This window comes from Lontra canadensis, unplaced genomic scaffold (genome assembly GCF_010015895.1).
Source record: "Lontra canadensis isolate GAN:19392208 unplaced genomic scaffold, GSC_riverotter_1.0 scaffold34, whole genome shotgun sequence".
Taxonomy (NCBI): Eukaryota; Metazoa; Chordata; class Mammalia; order Carnivora; family Mustelidae; genus Lontra; species Lontra canadensis.
In genome coordinates, this window is record NW_022631028.1 from 153,924 (window position 1) to 177,976 (window position 24,053).

At 39.7% G+C, this 24,053-nt stretch overlaps 1 protein-coding gene across 27 annotated transcripts in view; it reads right to left on the reverse strand.

Annotated features, from left to right (window-relative positions):
* Positions 1 to 24,053, reverse strand: part of CADPS (calcium dependent secretion activator) — a 467,297-nt gene that overhangs the window by 125,171 nt on the left and 318,073 nt on the right. For 19 of the 27 annotated variants that reach the window (XM_032867303.1, XM_032867300.1, XM_032867305.1 and 16 more), the window contains exons 12-14: positions 23,374 to 23,385; positions 14,767 to 14,903; positions 10,860 to 11,047 (exon numbers count right to left, since the gene is read on the reverse strand). In XM_032867303.1, the coding sequence (XP_032723194.1) occupies positions 10,860 to 11,047; positions 14,767 to 14,903; positions 23,374 to 23,385 (337 nt within the window). The remainder of the gene's footprint in view (positions 1 to 10,859; positions 11,048 to 14,766; positions 14,904 to 23,373; positions 23,386 to 24,053) is intronic. The other 8 variants (XM_032867304.1, XM_032867302.1, XM_032867301.1 and 5 more) reach the window with 1 other exon arrangement.

Here is a 24,053-nt window from a genome sequence, read left to right on the forward strand (position 1 = left end):
CATCTGTCGCTTTTAAAGCTCCCCAGGTTATTTTAATATGCCATTAAAGGCTGCTTTTGTCCTGTTACCTACTTTTCTGTAGCTGTCTTGATTCCAGTTTTCCTCTCCCTTTCTTTGAGGCTCCCAAAATCACACCCCAAAAATCTCAGATGATAGATGATCCAGACTTAGTCGTTACTTATACTAATCTGATGTGAGTTCATAAAGCACGTATCTCCTCCTTTTAAGTAGGAGGGGATACGTGCTTTCATAGTAGAAGTGTGTGATGTCTTTGAACCTAGCTTTAAAATCCTGTGTGTGCACGCGCGTGCGCACACACACACACACACACACACGACAAGGAAATGTGGTCCCGGGTCTCTGGTTCCACCTAACTGCACACTGGCTAACAGCTCACTTCTTGTATATCATGATCCTGCAAACCTGAGACCACCTGCAGGTCAAGTGCAGTCATTTTTGGAGCCCTGTCAGAGACTGGACGCTCCCCCACCTGCAGGACACCCCTGCCCCCAGAAGTGGGTCTCTCAGCCATGACAGACTCTATCACATCTGACACAGCAGGCGTCTCTTGAATCCACCTTTCACGTTTTCGGCAAACCATTTTCTCACTGTCCTTCACAAAGTTGACATTTTTGGCAGCACGATAGGAAAGATGTCATGTCGGCTGCTCTTCAAGTCCTTGTCACCGTGGTCAGCAGCAGTTCTGTCACCTTCACTCTCCTCACACTCTCCCATCTTGAGCCATGTCACAAATAATAACTTATCTAGAGTTGGGTCTTCCCTTTTTTTTTTTTTTTTTTTTTTTTTGTCGGACTGAAACTACCATAACCCAGCTGCTCATCCTTTAAGTTACTCGTTACACTGAGGGTTCCCCCATTCCCCAAATGCTTCCAGGGTAGAGCTTATGAATTAATGTCTATTACTGGAGTAATTGAGTATGATTAAGTGAAAGATTTTATTTTGATATTTGAAATAATCTAGTCAAAGAAAGTGAATTTATCTCCTTGGGTCGTTAAACTGTTCCTACACACCCAAGTGAGCTCACAGATTCCTGGTGTTTTGTTACCCTGCTGGCCCAGTTCTCCACATTATGTTGAAAGCTGGGACACAGAACCCTTGTTTGGAAAGTTAGGTATCTTTTCAAGGTCAGGTCACCAAATTAACTCAAAGCTTATAGTGACAGATGTGTTCTGATACTGCATCTACTCAGTGATCAAGTGTGAAACCCAGGTGGGAAAGAAAATGTATGGATTCAAAAGAGGAAGAGTATCTGGTCCACTTCTCTGCATACAGCCAGCTTTAAGCTCCAATCACTACCAACAAGGGGTAGAACTCCAGCTGAAGTGGGAATATACTTTCTCTCCAAATGCAAATGTCCACATATGCTGGTGTAGGCACCGTAAACATGATATATTCTCTCTCTCCAAATGGATGCATGCCTGCAGACCGCATTATGGATCCCTGCAAATGTCCTTAAACAAGCATGATAACTGAATCCTACTTGCTACTAAATTGTTCCAGCCCAGAAACATGAGAGCTTAAAGGGCCAGAGTGGGACAGAATATCTTAGTAGATGTTCCTTGCAGTGCTCCCTAAATAGAACGTTTAGGCCAAACACACTCTCTTAACCTCTCTTTTAAACTGACTTCTAGCAACTCTTTTTCCTTACAACTTTTGGAGTGATACCTTTGAATTTAATCCTAGAATGGAATATTTTCCTTTGTTTCTTTCAAGTGGCTAATAAGTACAAATTCAAGAGAACACCAAAACATTATCATCTCAAAAGGAGACATCACTGCTTGCTCATCTGGATGGCTTCTATAATCTCTAGCTAATTATACACTGTAATTAGAACTCTCACATCCAATAGCCACTGCTTCATTATGAAAGCCCAGCCTTTCCTTTTTCCTCTCTTCCCCCTCCAGCCCAAACCCCTTTTCTAATTATGCCCTGATGCCCTGGGGCTCAGACACGCTGCTAAAACAAATATATCAAAGTGTTTGTTTCACAAAGACTAAGATAGGAGGCAACAACAAGCAGTTTCTACAACCTTACAAATGGGCAATGAAGCTTCTTGATGTTGGCTATTATTAATTTGAGGAAGAGGATTGGAGAGGGCAAAAATATATCAGTGAGGTCTTCTTTGACTTATTTTCTGTTTTTCTAAACACGTAGCTAAAACCCAACAAAATCAGAAGGTATCTTTGCTCTCCCTAAAGATGGGAGTGCTTGAAATCTCTCCCTACCGAAAAAATCTCGAAGAATATGGATTCTACTGATATAGGGACATGAGTCAAAGTGGTTTAGGCTCAGTCCAGGTGCTGAATGGAGAACCTAAGAGGCGATTACAGAAATTGTATAAAACGTATGCATTGCAGGAAAGCATGTATTTTTTTTTCCCAGAGAAGGATCAATTTCCAAATTGCTACTATACAGATTTTTCTCTTTGAGGAATAGGAGAAGAGATAGGTTTTTTGTTCATTTGTTTCTAGACAAACATAGACAAATAGGCTTTAGATTCTACCCTTACTCTTTATGTATAGACTTCTGAGTAGTTAGACCAGGAATATGTGTTGTTTTTTGGTATCACACCCACCCTGGAAAGGGTGTGACATCTGAAAATATGTTTTCACCCCAGTGAATTCAATGACCAGAGGATGAGGACACATGTTGAAATTTTAGAAAGGAAATGCTATTACTTGATGATTTTCTATGGGCCGGAAAGATTGCTCCAATGGAACAGATAATTCAGCACATTTTACAAGAGTTTATGTCCGAGTTGGAAAATCTGCTGTGTTGCTTTTTTAAAATATTTTATTTATTTATTTGACAGAGAATACAAGCAGGCAGCAGAGCAGACAGAGGGAGAGGGAAAAGCAGGCTCCCCATGGAGCAGGAAGTGCAATGCTGGGCTCCAACCCAGGATCCTGGAATCATGACCCGAGCCGAAGGCAGACGCTTAACCAACTGAGCCACCCAGGTGCCCCAAATCTGCTGTTTTCATGGGGCAGATTTCCTTTGGGAATGGAATCACATGGCTTAGAAGTTTGAATATAAGATCTAAAGAGAATTCTCCTTGGGATGCAGACTTTTGCTTGAAATGTGCTTGATTCCTTACCCCCACCCCCAAGTATTTCCAATTAGATAAGGCTGCTTCTTTAGAATTTAAAGAGCAGGGCACCTGGGTGGCTCATTTGGTTAAATGTCTGCCTTCAGCTCAGGCCATGATCCCAGGGTTCTGGGATCGAGTCCTACCTACATTGGGCTCCCTGCTCAGCGGTGAGCCTGCTTCTCCCTCTCCCTCTGCCTGCCACTCCTCCTGCTTATGCTCTCTTTCTGTCAAATAAATAAATAAAATCTTCAAAAAAATAGAATTTAAAGAGCATGACTCAGTTATGTATGCAAGGCCAACCCCTGCTCAAAGCTGGAAGGCCAACCAGCCACACCTCCCCAAGCACACTAATGTCTTATGTGAGTGTGGAACATTATACCAAGAATGTGGGGGCCACTGTCCTCCCCTATCCATGCTTGCCTGCTACTGAAGTGCTATATTCAGAGATCAGTAAAACTGAATCATCCCTGCTACACAGTCTTCTCCCTCCCCTCTTTTGGGAAGGGAGAGTTAAAAAGCACTAGACATCATATCTTAAGGAGTGTATGTGTATGACAGAGATGAGAGGAAGGAAGTGAGAATAAGAAGAGAGGGAGAGAATGGGGAGAAAGATGAGACTGGAGTGAAAGAGAAACATTTACATGTGCAAAAATGACTGATTTACTTCCAGGAAGGCATTCACAAAAGAGAAATAAAAGAAAATATTATACAACATGGATTGGGAATAAGGAACCAACACTAGATGCAAGGAGATGGTCAACAAAGCATTTTTCTGTGCTCCAGGGGAGAGAAGACAGACACCTGAACTCTGGTAGTGGCACTGAAGAGAAGGAGAAGTGGATGGGCTTGAGAGATACTTATGGGCACTGACCAGGCATAGTAACTGAATCCTTGCGATGTGCTGAGGGAGAAGGACTGCTCCCATGGTTCTACCTTGGGAAGCCAGGTGGATGGAATTACTCACTGACTTAGGGGGACTGGTGGAGTAACAGAGGAGAAAAATGAGTTCCATCGGATGGTTCAGTAACTCAAATCTAACCCACAGGGATCACAGAGTCTCTGCACAGAAGCAGCACCTTGGCTCCAGACACATCTCCCAAAAGAATCCTGGGACGCGTTTTCAAAGATTTCTAGAACTCCTGCTCTCCTACATCTGCTTGCAGACTCATTAATCTATGCAGCTTACTTTGGATTGGGGCGGTTGGCATTATGGATTTGTTAATTGCTGATACAATGTACTTTCTACACAGGCCATATGTGAAGAGCAGCACTGGCATTCAAGAAATGTTAAATAATAATGTAAATGAGAAAAATTTCCAATCCCAATAATAAAGGGATCCAAGGAACATTGACGCAACTTGCAATCATCGGAGCTGTTTGATTGCCTTGTCACTGTGGGACAGTGACCAAAGTGATGCTAATCTAAATGTCATCTAGAAAGAATACTAAAAATATTATGGTGAAAATTAAGTACTGCAACCTTAGGAGTTGATTTAAAAATTAGAAGATATAGCGATTTACATCTGTGGGTTTTATGATCGCCAAGTGCAACCAGCTGAACATACTCATATTTTCTTTTTCTTTCCCTCTCTCTTTGAGAAAATGGGTTCAGTTTTAAAGAGCTGTCCCAAACTCATGTTCCCTCAATCAGTGGTTCTTTTTTAAAGATTTATTTATTTATTTACTTGAGAGAGAGAGAAAGAGAGAGACAGACAGCGTGTGAGCGGGAAAAGGCACAGAGAGAAAGTGAGAGAGAGAGAGAATCTTCAAGCAGACTCCCTGACAGGTGCAGAGCCCAAGGTGGAGCTCCATTCCAGGATCATGACCTGAGCCAAAATTGAGAGCTGGCCAAGCACCGGATTGAGACAGTGGTTCTTAAACAGTGGTTCTTAAACATTGCTACATATTAGAATCACTAAGGGAGATTTTCAGAACACGATGCTTAGACCATATCCCAGATCAATTAAATCAGAACCTCTGCAGGTGGGCCAGTACAGTAGAATTTCTTAGGCTCTCCAAGTGGTCCTAGTGTGTAGCCAAGTTTGACAACCAAGGCCTTAACTAAGTAAGATCCGAAGACCAAATGCCGTATAATTACTGATTAAAAGCCCAGATGTCTGGCTCCATCTAAGGCTGGCTGAATCAAATTATCTGAGGCTAGGATCTAGTACTCTCTTTTTAAACAAGCTCCCTATGTGATTTCTATGTACACCACAGTGTGAGAACTACTACTGTACAAGGTAAAAATCAGTGGTGGCAACTCTTATGCCTCCAGACACAGAATAAGTTTGTGTAAAAGAAACAAAAAATCCCAAGTAAAAAGGAGAAATTCAGCCCATCACCTGGGAGTTTGTTTTTTTGGACTTTGTGGAGGGGTGTTCTGTGCACTGTGGTATATTTAGAAACTTCCTTGGCCTCTACCCACTAGCTGACATTAGTACCATTATTGTCCTCCCCTCCTCAGGGTGACAATAAAAAATGTCTCCAGACATTGTCAAATGTCCCTTGGGGGGAAAGATCACCCCCTTCCTCTCCCGAATCAAGAACCACTGTTCTAAAAGATCCCAAATATGTGGATGGTTCCATATCTTCCAGTGCCTGGAATTATAAAGAGCAGTCATCTTCCTGGTTGACCACATGTGTCTACTTTTGATTAGATGCTGTGGATTTACATAGGTACACGGAGATGTGGTAAGGCTTCCAGAAAATGTGGAAGAAAGTCAGTCACCAGAAGCTGAGTGGTCATTTATGATTTTCAGCTGCAACAGGGCAGGGCTCTGCTAGTTATTAATAGGTAAGAAGTTAATAATTATGTAAAAACTATATTTTACCTTATTTGAAGCTGGTTGTGAGGTGACATTAGGAATGGGTTCTACTGTCCAGTTAAATTCAGTTAAAGGGCAATTAGTTTCCAAGAGTCATGACTGCCTTCCTAATCTAGGCCAAAGAATCCATAATACCTCCAAATGCACATAGTGTACATCCTGGTAAAAGTGGTTAGGAAAATAGTTTCCCTATACCAAAAGGTTATTAACTAATGTTCAAAAGAGACTCTGCTCTCATGTGGTCTAAAACTCCAGATATACTCTGGTTCTCTTCACAAGGCCAGAATTACCAGAGGAACCATGTTGATTTTGGACATTTTTAAGGCGAAAATGGAAAACACTTTAATTAGTTCAGATGACTGCTATAGTATCTAGCCTGCAAATGTTGAAACGCTTATCAAATGGCTGAATTTGGCATCTTACGCCATCCACAAATGCAAGCTTCAAAGTCAGACTCTCTGTGTTTGAATGAGGATCAGGTACTTGTTTGCTACAGATTAAGTGACTGAACTTATCTGAGCTTCAAACTCCTTAGATGTTAGATGAAGCGAATAATAATACTTCATGGGGATGTAATACAGGTAAAATGAGATGGTGAGTCTGAACAGAAATTCACACAGTGCCTGGCATATAGCGAGCACTTATTAAGTGGCAGCAATTATCCTTACTTGAATTAAACTTTATTTAAGGGATATGACAATGGCTTATTTCATTTGCTATTATAATCCACAGAAGATAATTTTATTTTATTTTTTTAAAGATTTTATTTATTTATTTGACAGACAGAGATCACAAGTAGGCAGACAGGCAGGCAGAGAGAGAGAGAAGAGGAAGCAGGCTTCCTGCTGAGCAGAGAGCCCGATGTGGGGCTCGATTCCAGGACCCTGGAATCATGACCTGAGCCGAAGGCAGAGGCTTTAACCCACTGAGCCACCCAGGTGCCCCTCACAGAAGATACTTTTAGACGTTGATGGGACATCACAGATGCTACGATTCTATGTGTTCTTCCTGCAGATGAGAAAACTGAGGCACAGAAATGCGATATATAATTCCAGATTCATGCAAAACAGACTCTAAATCTCAGATCTCTAGAATCTATACACAGTGCTGATGTAGTGCAAAGAGGAAGAGCTTTGGACTCAGAATATATGAGTTTGCCACTTATATTTGTAGACATTCAGTTTCATCCTCTGCAAAGTGGATGTAAAAAATAGCTGACCTGAAAATGTTACAGCAAATCAGATGGAATGTATGAGAGTATAAACTGTGGAGTGCTACGAAACTGATACTTAATATTATGACTTCTTCTGCATTAAAAAAAATGCAATACACACATAGACCCTGGGACACACATAAGCTTCTCAATGTACCACTCAAGATCCTCTCGGATAGTTTTTCCTGGCACAGGGCAGGCTCGATCAAGTGTGGCAGTTCACTTTCAGTTTCAATGCTGATCACCCCAAGAGCAGCACCTTGGACAGCAACCAGAGGCTTAGGGGCCTATAACCTTCTCGACGTGCTTTCTAACCTCCTTGCAGTCTGACTCTCATAGGGAAACACAAACAGAAACTTCACTTCACCTCCATCCTTACATACTGAAAGTTTCAAAAACAGAGGTCCACAGTGCATCAGGGCTTTCTTTGACTTTCACTAGCAGACCTGGACATGTTAATTGACAGCCTGCCACATTCTCTAAGAAGTGAAGTTGGTATTTTCATTCAGTCTGCCTACAAATGAACTGTATATATTTTAGAACCTAGAAACAGTCCACTGGCAAAATTCATAATGAAGCATAAAACATACTTGCTTGTGAATTTTGTGTCACTTGGCAATGTCAGGGTCAGAATGTCAGTTTCAAAATTAAAAAAGAATTTTTAAAAAATGTCAATGTTAATTTGTGGCAAGGTTAGAGAAGGTGAAGAAGGACATAAGGATAACACTGGAAATAACTGCAAATCTACTTTAAAAAGGGGGAAAAGCCACCACTTTGCCATTTTATCAAATCACAATAAGAGTAGCCCTAAAGGACAAAGAAAACAAAAGAGGATAAATATAATTTTAGAACTTGAATTTTAGAACTTGGCTTCAAGGTGACCTCATTATATAAGTGATTCTACTAAGAGCCATTCATTTAGTGATAGGTTTTGTCTTATGTTTTTATTATAAATCATTATCTAAAGATAGCTTTGTTTCATGAAATCAATGCTGAACTGAGAAGGGTTTGCTAGAAATGATGGAGCTACTATAAATGTATAGACCCGGCTTCTGATAACCCATTCTATTTGCTCCTTAAACATAAATTCAGAATTATAAAGCATGGGTTGCTTATTATGAACGACTTGGTAAGGTACCAAGCCCTCAACTAGATGCCACTAAAAAAGCAATCTGATTCATGATTCTGTTTACATATTGCTCAGTTTTTTTCAATATGAATATATTTAAGAGTCACTAAACACCTGACTCAAATTCAGTCCTAATGCATGGTATTTTGCCCAATTGCTAGGATTTTCTGTTAAAGTGTACCTTTGAAAACCTTAAAGGAACAGAAACTTCAGAAATACACAAAGCTTGCTGTTTGATAGGGTAGAAGTCATGGCACAGATGGGGGGAATGTCACAGACATCATAAAACACAAGTCAATGCACACATAACTTCTTACCTTTTGGGCTCTGGATTTGCCTGGGTTTTGTAATCTTTTCTTTTTTTGGATTCCTTTTTGGTATCTTTTTTAGCCTCTGGTTCAGATGGGGAGGGAATTTTGCTCCCTTGAGGGTCTATATTTGGTGGCAGCCCACTAAGGTATACATGCATTTGTTGACTTTGGAGAGGGGGTGGTCGCATGGGGCATGCACAGAGGGCGGCCAGCCACAGTAGAATCAAGAGCACGCATGCATGCACAAACAAAAGAAAGAAAAAGAAGGATGCATCAAACAGCAAAAGCAAATGCATTCAAACTAAAATAATAAGCAAAAAAAAAAAAAAAGAAGAAAGAAAAAGATGCAAACTTGCATAAGGAAAATCAGAACTGAAAAGAAAATAAGAAATCCAAAACTGTTTCCATGACAAGATGTATAAACCTAACTGTGAATCAAGTGGCAGTCTTACAATATGAAATCCAGACAATGTGTATCATAATTCATGATGATGTTTACCAGGGAGTTTACAAAAACACTTCATTATTTTATAACACTTTCTTATTCAGTAACATATGTAGAATACAGTGTGACAACCCAGAGAATATAATGCAACTTCTCTCTCTCTCTTTAAAGAATTCAGTCCAAGAGGCTGTAACAGATAGTCATCAAAGTGTACATATTTATAAAAAGCAGAGTTATACACAGATACTCCCCAGGTATCAGAGTTTTCATAAATATTTTTTATGTAAATAAAAGGTCATGTGCTGGGCTAGCAAACCTTGTAACAATGGGAGGTGTTGAAAACCTTGTTGCCTGTTAAATATTTAAACCTACACTGCTATTGTTACCTACTTCTAAATGTTGAAGTTGCATCTCATAAAACCTACCAGTGCTAGAGAGAAGAAAGGCACAGGACAAATCCTACAGATATTTAGTCATCTAGCTTGCAAAGATGAAGATAACTGACAGTCTGATTTAAAATAAATGCAGTCAGATCGGGACCCTCCCACATGTGAATTTCCCCACAGCACCAAATTTTTTGGGTTTCTGAGGAGACCTAGTTTTTCCTGGATGTGCCTTTCCTGGGTTGAGGTGCTCGAGGTAATTCAGGCTTGTCTTCCTAGTAATGTGAGGCTACATACATTGGGATAGTAAACTGGCTGTGGTAATGTGGAAATTTATTCCATGTCTTCAGAGCCAAATGGTAATGTTCCTAAATTATTTGCTGCTTTGCATTATTCAGAACATGGATCTTTTCCTCCAGGAGCTGGGCAACGTCTAAAGAAAGAGAGTACTTAGTATGGAGTTAGAAGAACTGATGTTCTAGTCTTATCTATAAAACCTATAAAATGAGGGGGTTGGTTACACTGTGATCTCTGAAGTTCTTCCCAGCTCCATGGTTAAACTGTAAGTGTTATGATTATCTTTGCCTTCCAGCTTCACCTAGCTTATTTCAGCTCTGGAAGTGTGCTTGGCTTCCTCCTTCAGCAGGGCATTTGTACATGCTGCTCCTTTTGCCTGGAAGCACTCAACTCGTACACATGCTTCAGTTCTCAGCCCAAGCCTCTCTTCCTCAGGGACACCCTCCCTGCCATCCTAACACCCCATCTAAGCTGTCTTCCTTTATTAAATGCTAGCATGGAATATTATTTCTTGTCATCAGAGCACCAATCTCTATGTAACCCTGTCCTTGTTTGGTGTCTTGTATGTTCACTGCGTATGCGGACTGTGTACCAGAGGGCCTGGCACTCAGTAAGGAATCATTAAATATCTATGAAATGAAAGATAATGAAGGAATGAGGAGAAGAACAAAGGTAAAAATTTATGAAGCTCTTGTCTTGTTCCAGGAATTGTGCTGAGCCCACCTGCCTCCTCTAAAAAACGTGATGAGGACACTACCAACCCTGTTTTACAGATGACAGAACTGTGGCATGGAGGGTTTCATTACCATCCAGCATCTCTTCTAGTAAATGGAGGAACCATGATTCAAACCTAGATTTTTTTTTAACCTTCGGAGACCACTTCAGAAGTCCTGTTTGCCATTTCTTTTAAATTTCTTGAAAGGAGAAATTAACACCTTTGTGTTCATCTGTGTGTGTGTGTGCTACAGAAGGAATGGGAATGGACACAAAGTTAGAGATAATTCTAAAAGCAGGACCAACCACAAGCCATTGTCAGTGCCTTAAAATATATATATATATATTTTTATATATATATATATATAAATATATATATATATTTTTTTTTAATATGTATTTGGAGAAATGCCTCTGAACAAGTGCTTACCTGTTCCCGTGGACATGGGATGCACAGAAGGCAAAGCTGTAGTGGAGGAGTGTGGGGTCAATCATGGCGCCATTTTCTGCCCGTTCAAGCAAGTCTCTGAGGTAGCAGAGATGTCGGTGACACCCTCGGACTCCATTTCGGGCGCAATACTCATCTAGGACAAACACCTGGCCAGGACTGAACCAGCCCTGTTTGGGGAATAAAGGAAAGACTTTCTTTTAAATACAGGTTTTTGTTGTTGGTGGTGGGTTTTTTTGTTTTTGTTTTTGGAGCTGCTTACAGTTGAGGGTGACTGGAGAAGGGGGTTCAAAAATTGCCAGAGCCAATACCTTTTGCTTTCTTCTAAGTGCCAGCCGCTGTGCTAACCCCATTGTGTGTGCTGGCTGCTTTAACCCTTGCACCAGCCCTGCGAGGCAGGTCCTGTTATCCTGTTGGATGGGTGGGGAAAATCAATTTGAGGGAGGACATGGAATTTCCCTAGGATCCCAGAGCTTTTATGTGCTGGAGTCTGAAGTAGCAGATAGCTTGATTCCAGAAACAGAATCTCACCTGCTGCTCTAACACTGAACCATATACCTTCCAAGAGCATTGGTGTGGGACAGGGTGAAATCATGGTTACTGATAAGACGAAATAATAACATGAGGTCTTAGGTTGGTATCATGCTTTATACAAAGAACTTCCACTTGAGCCCCACAGCAATCTCCTGAGGTGAGCAGGGTAGGTTTATCTCCCTCTAGATAAGGAAACCAGAGATCAGGGCTGCTAAGTGACTCACGAATAATACAACACAGAAGCAGTACGGGCTTACTCAAAGTCTTCCGTTTTTCCTACTCTGAAGCTTTAAGAAATATTAGGATTGGTCTACATAAATGCCAGGACTTCATAAATTCTTTCGCTTTGATAGGAAATCCTTTTTTAAATTTAAAAATGAGGATCATGACGCAACTTTGCAAAGGGAACAACGAGACTAAGTTTTCAAGTTGTGAACCAGACATGACTCGGGTAAACCCAGAGGTGCTTCTGGTGCCCTGGCTTAGCATCTTGTTTCATCCCCCCCCCCCACCCCCCTGGCAAATATTTGTTTTCTTATTGTTTATTTGCTCGCTGTATGATCAGATGAAACTCTGCTATAAAAGAGAACCTGGATGGGATCTCTGATTCAGAGCAGATTGGGAAGCATGATAGCATAGAAATCACCGCGTCCATGATGCACTCAAAAAAACAGAAGCTCAGAAAGGCCAAGTGGCTTGCCACTCAAGGTCACCCATCAGCCAAGCCAGAAATCAAATCACTTCTTTTGGCTTTGGTACCTTTCAGAGGCAAAAAGGTACAGGTTTCCTTCACTTTCCGAAAACGGAGTGTTCTTACAAAACCTCTCATAAGCCAAAATGGTGTCAAGTGAAGAAGCAATCATCATTCCATAAAAGTGAAAATCCTCTTTGGATCTCTTTTGGTTATTGAAAACAAGTACGAATATAGGTCTTTTCGTAAAAGCGAAGTGGCATCGAGTGAACTTCTGGATAGCGATGGGGGCGGTGGCGGGGGGAGGGCAACCTGTAAACCGATTCAGGTTGGTACTTTGTAAGCTGGGAATTTAGAATTGTTTAAAATATAAATTTAATTTTATTTTGAGGGTCCTCTCTGAGTCTTGTGAATACCACTCCATCTTGGGAAAGAAAAGGCAAAAGGAGAAAGTGATGGCGGGTGTGAGTTGTGGGGAGGGCAGATACAGGCCACAGAAGCACAGAGAGAGAGGCCTCTGCAGTACTCTGATCCTGTATTAGTGATCTGGGGACTCTTCGATTGACAACATGCAGCTCAGCAATGCATCCAACGAAAGACGGCATCTTTCCTATTTCAAATTATAAGTTACTGCAGAGGGCGGGAGAGTAGTCGAGGCAGTGGGCTGCCCCTATAGGCAACTTCTTTGCCACTCCATCTGCTACCCCAAATGCTAAATCTTAGAAACAACACTGCTGTGAAAGATTAAAATATATTTTCTACGACTCAGATGACACCAAGTCTTTTGTAGATGCCAAAATAGCTGCTTTGAAAAGAGTTGAAGAAATATCAATTAGGAACTCAGTCGAAGACACAGAAAAATTTATGTATCCCTGCTGGTCGGTCTCCAAAACTAACTGAAAAAAAAAAAAAAAAAGATTGTAATAATGAGAAAATGAAATATATAGAGGCAGAAGATAAGGTCCTTTTAATTGCTGTTATTTTCTGAAATTTTGGGATAATGATTAATAGATTACAGGTATATACAAAAGCAAAAGGAAACTATTTTATGGCATTTTTAATTAATTTTGGGTTTTGGAGCATCTTTTTAAGCCTATACATGATTAATAGGAGGCAAGTTTCAAAATTTCACTTCTGGTTTAATTTTTTATGCTAACTCTCCTTAGTGACTGAATTTCTTAGTGAAAAAGAAAATTGTTTTTAAAATGATGTGAAAAAAGTCTTGAAAATAATATACTTAAAAAAAATTCCTCAAGAGAATAGGAATTAAGCTCAGCGGCATATTCTTACAACTTTCATGAATGCAATTTATAATTACATGAATAATCACATAATCATAAGAAACACATTTAAGAAAAATTGCCTTGCAATGCAAGGTAAGCTTTTTTTTTTTTTTTTTTTTTTTAAAGTCAAAGTGAAGTGTTCCTTTCCAATTTGGCAAAGTTCAGACTCTTCTGATGAAGTGATTCTAAACCCGAGATCATCAATGAATGTTTTATGAGACGCAGATTAATAAATTATTCCGTATATCCCGTTTCTGTTTTTAAGACTATTTTATCTACTATTTTTAATTGTTTGGCTTCTGGTTACAGGAAAAAACCCAGAATTTAAAATAAAAAGAAGTAAGAATAGATGTAGGAAATAGCCATGTCATTTAGAAAGGAAACAGATTTTCATTATATTTACATAAATGTCAATAATATGTTAACCTTGGTAAACTGCATAATATTGACAAAATATAGATATATTAACCTTAATCTTTAGAGTCAGGGCTGAGGCCTTTCCTCTGTGTAAGTCATTTCATTATTTCCCCTCACCGTTCCCATCTATAAAGTGGGATTAAAATCATTTACTTTTAAGAAATGAAGTAACAATTTACGGTTTGTAGAGGATATAAATGGGGTCTTTTGTAGGCTTCTGAATTTGATTAGCAGAAAGCCCAAAATGTATCTTCAGGAATCCAGTAAAGACAGAATTTTTAAAAAGACATAATAGTTGTCCCTTGAATTTAAATGATTTAAATCTAGGCTTAGAACAGGATTTCAAGAAATGCTGATATTCTTGTTGGAGAGCTGGACTTCCAAATGTCTAAAGCACCATAAAAATTTCCCCCAAAGGGTGAAAAATGCTTTGAATACTACGAAAAAATAGAAGCTATCCAAACAAACAAACAAACGCAAACCAGTTTAGCTTATGAAAAGCTAAGTGAAGTTTATTTACAAATCATCTTAATTTTTGAAAAATAAACAAAAAGAACACATTCATTTCTGAGAAAGAAGCACGGGGGTCTTATCATCTGTGGAGGGGAGGGAGGGGGGAATCTTAAAGTCTAAGAAACCAAGGCAATTTTTACAAGTTCTCCACAAGCAGGTGCCAAACTCGATTACCCTCTTGGGAATATTTCTCATGTAGCAGCTGAAAAGGGGGAAGCTTAGCTAGGGAGGCTGGGGAATTGGATCTGTCTCTACTGATAACTTCCTCCCGCTCTGTCTTCTTTCTTTGGTAAGTAAAACTATCTCCATCCAGGAAATCAAGAACACATTTATAATTGTTAAAGGGGCTCTGTAACAGAGAAAAAGAGCTTCTGATAGAAAGGTAGAGAAATATTTTATTAAAAAAAAAGTTATCAGGTTTAAATTGCTGTAGACCAAAGAATATACTTGCCAGGCAAGAATAGGAATCATTAAGTCTGTGATCCAAAGTAAGGCGTTGCACCATCTCAAAGAGGGAAGCGTGGTCAAAGTTACAGGGGTTGGAAGAGATAAATTCATCCATGCCATGTTTTTGAGCTCTATCTGCGTCTGTTCATTTATACATGTAGAGAGAGACACAATTTAGAGAAACACATCACATTTTCTTTGACATTTCAAATACACAGGAATTCACTAGGCATTATGAACGCTAGCTCTCCCCCCAACAACCCGGTGCCTCCCACCAACATCCGCAAGATACACTTTTTACCTCCCATTGTCAACTTGCATCACTCACTGGTGAGTCTATTGCATTTAGGCAAAAATATATTGGCATCAACATGTTTATCAAATGATCACAACTCCAGTGCATTTATGTTGTTCTTTAAAAACTAAGCACACGACCGTAACTTCGCCTGCATTTCACTAAACACTGAAAGCAGATCGGATCTTTGCTTATAAAAGCCTATTTATCTTTTTTTTTAATCTTTTTTTTAATAGATTCTGCCATTCCAGTGGTTATGTCTAGAGCAATTTCTCTACAATTATTGGGATTAGCTGGAAAAAGGGGTATGCTGATTTTCAGCAACGTGACAATATTTGTATCCTCCCCTTCCCCATCCCCGTTGCCAATTTGGTTTCACAAAAGATTTGGGTCCCCACCCTCCAAAATTAAAAAAAAAATAATAATAACAAAAGATTTTCCTTGAAACCTGGAGAATAAGTTAAATGGGAATTTAGTTTGTGATAGCCGAGGTCATTGCCTTATAGTATGCTTACAGTTAGCAAAGCTTATGAAATAGACAAACATATTTACTCAGCAAGGGCTATGATCTGCCATTTATTGTGAATTAATAGTCCCAATGTATTCACACTTTTTCTTACAGGGTGAAGGCTACAAGCAAACCCTCCTAAGGGCTAACTAATTAATCTCAATATGTGTAACTAAAATACTCTATACTCAGTCGGCAAAATAACTCAGAATTCAACTCAAGGGAGACCAAGAAAATCCCAAAGAGGTAGGAATGAAGATCCTACGTATTAAAGGAATCAGCTCACTCCACCTCATATTTACTCACTCTCCTGATATGCAGACTGCAAAGAAAGAATCTATATCAAATTAAGCCAGAGTTTATTCTTCCTCTCGCATGCAGTATTCTATCAGAATACGGGGACCTGCCAGGGATCAGTGATGCTGTCTGGACAGGAGGAAAATCAATTTCTGACTTGAGAGGGTGTTTGGATATATTTCCATACGTGGCCTTCATCCCAGGCAGTTTTTCCTCCCCTTCCATACTTAGGGTATGACTGAAAAATTGAGGTTTGGTAGCAGGGTGACATTAAGAGGATGATTTCTTCTCACATTATTGGTTTTGTGTATCCTTCAGACCTAAATCCCTGGTATGTCAGATTTTTGCTCTCTCACTGTTCAAGTTTTTATTTTTTTTATTTTTTATTTTTTAAAGATTTTATTTATTCATTTGACAGACAGATCACAAGTAGGCAGAGAGGCAGGCAGAGAGAGAGGAGGAAGCAGGCTCCCTGCCGACCAGAGAGCCCAACACGGGGCTTGATCCCAGGACCCTGGGATCATGACCTGAGACGAAGGCAGAGGCTTTAACCCACTGAGCCACCCAGGCACCCCTCACTGTTCAAGTTTTTAAATCTCTAGTCATTTTCTATAGAAGAAGCAAGTGGTCAGTGTTTGAACAGGATGTGTTGTTTATGCCCTAGACACACAGAAGCAATGGTTTCCAGAGGACAAGTTGAAGAATGTGTATTTTAATAGCCAAATTGCTCCATTAAGATGATGCAACACAAGCTTTTGGAAGGGATCTCACATGTACGGGAATTATACTAGAAAGAAATCTCTTTGCTCCGTTAACTGCCTCGGGTTTGTCTTCAAGAAAGTGCTTTCGGATTCAGGTTAGGTGTTTTCTTTCTCTACGAGGATTTCTTTTGTTGGTTGTTTGGGCTCCAAGCTGGAGCCCAAACTATTTCTTTGACACAGTATGGTTAGGAAGAGAAGTGGCCACGAAAGTGATGCTGGGGAGAAAGCCTGCTGCTCCCAGACTGTGTGAGACTCCTCTGGCCCAAGGCACACATCTTAAACCTGCTCCAACTTTAGCTCTATGCCCGCAGGAGGGCACTCCTGCAGTCCAGGGGACACTCTCCAATCCATGGGACAGATTATGCCCTCCTCCCACCCTCCGGTCAGTCCCAGGTCTGTTGAGTTTGGGAAAAATGACAGTGGGACACACAAATTGCTCATCCTATTTCATCCTCATGAAAAGCCTCATCCACCTCGTGCCTCCCAATTTTAACAGATAGATGAGGCATTTTGGCTAGCACCAGCTTTTTGCTCTTGAATTTCTCAGAAGAGGCTTGCAAGCTGACAAATCGGCCCAGGCCTTACTTTGCCAGTTTGGCTCGCTATTTTATTGCTCTTCAATTACGATGGTGCAACTGGTCACTGAGCTCGGAGAGAAGGGGGCTCTTTCGTAGCTGTTAAAAATATGACACATGTTTCAAGTCTCTTTTTTGTTATTTGTTGAACCTCTTGAAAAGTATGCGGTGAACTATTTCGCCTTGCTGCCTGCCCACTCAGGAAATGGATCTGAAAAGACAACTTGGCTCCTCTGCGGGGACCTGGATACAGACCCACTCCCCGCCTCCCCGATGCATCACAATACAGCTTCACCGGGCTAATTCCTGGCTGAGAGTACATCTAAAGAACAATTTCGCTTTTACTTACGCTTTAAAAAAGCAGGCTTACGGAAAAATATGCTTAAAATCAGCCTGCTTTCCTTTTCAGAAAGCAACTCTGTCAACATAAAAATTCCTTTTCCTTCTTCCTTTCTTTCCTCCCTCTCTCTCGGTCCACATGTAGATGAGCCTGGGACTGCTTTATGAGATCTGGACTCTAGTTTGAGCTCTATTTTTAAATCAGCCGTGGGATGGTGGCTTGTTGCTCTCTCTGAGACTCAGTTTCCTTGGGTGTAAAATGAGCCAGATTTCCACTTTCCTTGGTGAGGTCACTGTCATTTAACCACCCTTAAGATCCTTTGCACAACTTCCGCATGCCTAAGATGGAGCTGAATGCAATGGGAATTTTCAGCAGGTGTAACGAGCAGTCCCTGGATTTTGCTTATACAAAATCATCATTTACTCAGATTTAGAGTAAATGTCTTAATTGTTCCATTGTCTTAATGGTTCCAACAACTCAGGAGTGCTTAAAAGGGGGGTTGACTCCCATGAAATCTTTGAGAATTTCACTGAGCACTGAGCTTATATTCGGAAAAAGAAAGGGGGCCAGGGATGCTATTTGAAGGTGTCAGAGGAAGGGATCTGATTTTTAAGCTCCATCCCAGCAGGGATATCTGTACTTTTGCTCTCTGCTGTATTCCCAACACCTAGAAGGGTATATACCTCAGTACCTGGTACACGGCAGACACCGGAGACATATGTGTTAAAATAATGAATTTATTTCATCAAAATAAATAAATTCACTACTTCAACAAACATTTTCTATTTCTTGATTTTATGAAATGTTGATATACTAAATTCAACACGAACAGTGTATTTGAGCTAGGATAGCAGGTGGCTAAGTAGGTGGGCTTGGGGGGGGTCACAAAAACTGAATTCGAAGCCAGCCTTGTCATTACTAGGCATGTGATATGAAGCAAGTAGGTTGACCGGTGTTTCTGAGTGTGCTTTTCCTCCTATGTAAGCTGAGAATAGTGTTGGAGTCTCCCCTCGGAAGGTTACTGAGAGGTTCTGCTGAGTCGGACTTGTCAAGCACCTGGACACCTAACACATAGTAAGTACTCAATAAACCTTAGCTGTGAGCAAGTGGGCAGGTTTCTTAGTGCTCCCGAAGCCAGTTTGTTTAATGTTTTCAGCAAGCCAAGGATGTCTCTGCATTTATAGCTAATGTTAGTTACAGGTTGCTTCTTAAACCATATTGCTTCTAGGAAGCTGGGAGCATTCCCAGTCTCTCTGCTTTGTGCTTCTCCTCTGCCCCTGTACCACTAATTCCCACGTCCTGTCTCTGTGTTTTTGCTGGTTTATATTCCAGTTTCTCAGTGGTCAGAACACCCACACACAGTTGAATCCCTTGATAGATAATATGTTCCTTGAGGGCAACTTTCTGATCTGTTCTTTCCCCTGCCGTCTCCCAGAGGAGCCAGGTCCTTAGGAGGTGTTTATTAACTGACTTTTTCTGACACTTCCATCCCAGGAAACTTCCCATTGACTTTATTAAGGAGTCACACACATGGGGATTCAGATGGCATCTTGCAAATCCAAAAGTGGGAACATGTGCTCTTCGGAGAAAAAAAAAATCTTATAGAAGGAAACAGAATTCTAGGTGCAGGTGTCTTTGGATACCATTCAGATTGTCTGCCTGTGTCTCCATACATGTCTAGGACCATATGCATTACATATGTTGTCTATTTTAAAATAAAACACTGCAGTGGTCCAGCTGTTCCAAATTCTGTTTCAAAGAACTTGTGGGTGCTTCCCAAGCAACACCATATAGTCATTCTTGCACGGCCCCAGTCTGTTCTCCTACAGTGCGGAACATTACAAAATAGATGCTCCTTGCAACTCCATTTCCCCCCCCTACAAGCAATTGGAACTGATTGATGAAAGAAAAAGAAAATCCCAATGCTGACATTAGCAAGGGGAAAACAGCCCAAAGCAAAATATGAGAAAGTTACTTCCTGAATTCAGGACACCTTGGGATTGCTTCCTGTGCCAATGTTTGGCTTGTGTCAGTAGAATGAAAATGAATTTGAACACTAGGGCGAGCAAAACAGAATTAGGAGGGTAACGTGGCTGCTGAAGTCTCCAGTGATGTCTGGATTATCTCTGGCTTTGGGAAATGTATACCAATTCTCTTTTTCATTAATACATCTTCTTCTGCTTCTCCTTCTCAAGAAATCAAGGACTGACCACATTTTAAGAACTGACTTTAACCCTTATATTTTCCAGACCTGGTTGAATAGTTCCTAAGCCTTTCTTGGTCTTCAAGAGCTCCAAATGTCCTAAAATTGGCTGTGTAATTTTATAGGCTCTGCAGGTAGGGCATAATTCAACACATCTTCCAAACAGTGCTACTTGTTTTACTTCTGGGGCTTAATTGCATAACAGTTCTGAAGTCCTGTATAACATGAGCATAGACAGGACTTCAGACTAACCTTGGATGAATAAAGTTGATATAGGTACTTAACTACATTAAGAAACTTAAAGTCTTTTTAATGGTATCCATGACACAGAAACAGGCTGATGGACACAAAGACTTATGGAAGGCAGGTGCATTTTTGAGTGGAAGCTCATCAAAACTTTACCCCAAGTTTACTCAGAAACAATTTTGGTTTGGCATTTAAGGAATGTTGGGAAAGTACTGGTTTCTAAAGTGATATGATTTTGTGGGTTTTATAACTCTCATTTCACCTACTTCATTCAAATTCAAGTGACCTCACTAATTGATGGCCCTACTAGTGATCTTGTTCTTTAACTGATCATGATGTTTGGGTTTATTTCATGTGTGATATTCATTTCCTTTTTCTTCCTTACAATTGGAAACATATAATATTTTTCACGAACTCTTATCTTAATAACAAACATATTTATGTGATCTTGTTTCAGATACAAAATGTTTTAGAAAAGTTTCCAATAAGGTCTACCAGACAAATGTAATTTTCTTGGTGGGACTAATATAGCTTTCAAGTTTTCATTTTATTGAGATTTTCCTCTTTAATAGCTCTGAGGGAATGAGGACAATAGGTCAAATCTCTCTCTTTATTTTATAATATTATATTTTGAAACTTTTCATAGGCTAGGGAAAAAGAGATTATGCTGTTGAAAATAATTATGATTTTACCATTAATAAATTGTCTAAGAGAGGCTCCTTTCTCTAATGAATCCCTTTTATAATAAGCTAGAGGTGCCACTTTATCACTGAAAAGTGGAGCACAGTTATGGCTGTTGTGACTCCTGATGGATGCTAGAGGCAAGAGAATAGCTAATGTGACTCTAAAGTCATTGTGAACCCAAACTGCAAATTAAAAGGTGACTTTGTATCTTTCTTATATGGAAAATGTGTGCTTGTCATATCTGCTTGACAGTAGAAAAGTGAATGTATGGTTTGGACAATAACGAGCAATGACAGTAGTCAACCTCATCAGAAGACATGAAATAAAGAAATGACAATGATTGATGGCAGCTGGTTGTTTACAGATTTTTCTAGAAGAGTTTTTCTTGGCATGATCAAGTAACCAGGGGATGTTGAGCCCTGCCTGAGCTCTGCACAGCAAGCAAAAGATTGGTCCTCCTATGCCTGCTGCCCTTGAGAAACAACTTAACTCCTTCATGGTCCCCTTGACTCAGTCAAGCTACTCGCATGGCCAAGAGACAATGGCTTCTCAGAAGCTACGAAGGGCCAAGCTGCATTCTGCAAAAATCTTGAATTTAAAACTACTGTGGCAGTACACCCAAGGGGATAAAAGTGATGTTTATTTCAAGTTAATTTTTATAATTCTTTATAAGACAGTTACTTTGAGTAAAATTCATAACAGAGATTTTGTAAATGATCTCAAAATGAGTAACTAAATGATCTGTAATTTTCCCTGCTGTATTAATTATATTTTCCATTAATTTAGAGTACTCGATGATGACTTTACATTCCCTGTGGCATGAGCAAAAATAAACTTTCTGTAGTTGGCTAATTAATAATGTATCTTACTGTAATTCACTATATGACATGAGTGCGCTCAGCTGATGAGTGAAAAATACATTTAAAATGTGCCTGAAGTAGTTCACAAAGAAATGAGCCTTCATTTAACATGGACCACGTAGATCATATCATGGTGTTTGGAAAATTTTTGACCTGATTTGGGGAGTCTCTTTCTTTTTTAAAAAGTCATTTACTTTTGCAACAAGAAGGAAAATGATTTACAGTGTGGTTTGGGGTCATGCAAATTAATTTGATATTGAGTTAATTCTTTGATATTGCATTCCTGCAAGGTAGCAACTGCAAGTTGACAATACAAGAAGATACAGCGAAACTCTCATGAGATAAAACTACAGAAAGGAATAAAGACAAACAACTATTTGGAAATCTACTAGGATAGCGATGCGTTGTTGTGCAAATATATGTAAATTCGCTCAGAACAGATTTCATTCAGTCATCTATTCACCCATCCTTTCTTTCATTCTTTAAAAAAAAAAAGTATAGCAAAATCCTAAATTCCCGCTATATTCACATTCTGTGGTAAGCTTTTAAAATGCCTCATCAGACATTCAAAGTAAAGTTAAATTAAGTATCCGCTTGAAGTGGTGAAAAAAATCTGTCTGCTAGCCAGGGGTACATTTATGCAAAACAAAAGAAAAAACAAAGAAAGGGGTAAAGAAAGCAAATTAAAGAAACAGAAAGAGTTAGAAGAAAGTACTATTATTAAATGGGCAGGAGGAATGATATGACCTACAATTTCTAAATCAGCATTCAGAATACTCAAGTACATATTTGCCTGCTCTCTTGACTGGTTTTTCTATTTCCTTCTAAGGTCAAGTCTTCCCTCAATGCGTTGGGTTGACAGCTTTTCCCTATATGAATAAAGGAATTACAGATTCTCTTTCATTAGTAACTCAAATAGCGAAGAGAAAGGTTTTTCTAAGTTTCAAAGTTTCTTTTTTCTCTTATAGGTGTATTTTTTGAAAAATTAATACCAATATAAATGACGTCCCAAACGCTTTGGTTATTTTCGTGGTTGGAGAAGTAGCAGGGAGACATTCAAGACCAGAGGTCCAAACCCTCCATAGTATTGTGAGACTGTGAATTTGAAGCTTCTGTGAAAAAGCTACATGGATTCAATCGTGTCCTTAAGTTTCTGTTTTTGTGTGTGGTGGTCTCGTGTATTATAGCTTGCCTTTCAAAATTAACCCTTTATTGGGTTTTACTTAGATCACACCCTCAAGTCAGGTAGAAGGAACTCTTTAGTGTTCAAATAATGCATTTACTTTATTCACTGTATTCTGCAGTTTCTTAAAATCTTGTTTAGTTAACATCTTTGGGTGCCCTACCCCACCTTTCTATTTGTTAAGTTATCCATGGTTACCACCCCACAGGTACAGCTGACAATTCTCATCTTTGGAATGGGAGAGGAAAAACAACAACACATTATCAGAGTGCAAAATGATCTGTTTTCAGGCATTAAGCAGTCAGGTAGCTGTGAATTCCATGAAACAAAGGCATCATTGGCCATTTTGTTGTGATGCTAATTAATATTCTTGGAATGAAAAAAAATTAGGAGATGTTAATGGTTGGCTTTACTCAGAGGATCATTTGATGCCAATATGAAAGCCAAGGAGAGGAGGCAATTATGCACACATCACATGCATCCTAGTTCCAGTATGGAAGCTTACATTTCAAACCTAAGGTCAGGAAAATAACATGAAAAGTTTTACTACAAAGTCTAGACATGAGGGAGATTTAAGAGGAGAGGGAGGAAGCACATTGCAGGTGTCAGATAATCTAGTCTGATTATCTGAGCTGTGCTAGCTATAGGGGAACACTTACCCTTCAGTCCAGCTAGAAGTTAGCAGGGTAAGAAGGAACAAACCAGAATAACATAAAGACTAGCAACAAGGCTCAGGAAAGCAGACAGGAGTTCTAACCTAGCAGCTAAAGTTCTTGGGTTTGAGCAAAGATTGAACAAGAAAACTTAAATGAAACAAAACAAAACAAAAACCAAAATCAACCGCCCCCTCCCAAACCAACAGTAACCAAGACCCCGCTAACTGTTGAAGACTGTTTGGGTGGTAGCAAAAATAGAACAATTCTGAAAAACATCCAACTTTGGGGATGTATGATGTGATTAACAGTTATTAGTTGAGAAACAGACATTAAAATGAGATTCATCGCAAATGGTATATCAAGTAATCATTGACCAAAGAGTAAAGTTTAAAATACCCCCTCCCCCGACTCTGAATGAGAACCAAGGTACTGGTTTTTACTGTTCCTCTAACACAGACTGGACAGGAATCTGGTGTCTCGATGAGAGGCCACTTGGCATAATAAATTGTGGCAACACTCAACAACAGATTTGAACATAGTTTCCAAGGTGAGCGACATTGGCCTTAAAAATTAGAAAATTGCAAATATTTGTTTAAAAACGTTGTACAGCTAGCCACTGACTCAATTTTTTCAAGTTTCAACCAAAATAAAAGGAGAAAAATTAAATCAACAACAACACACAC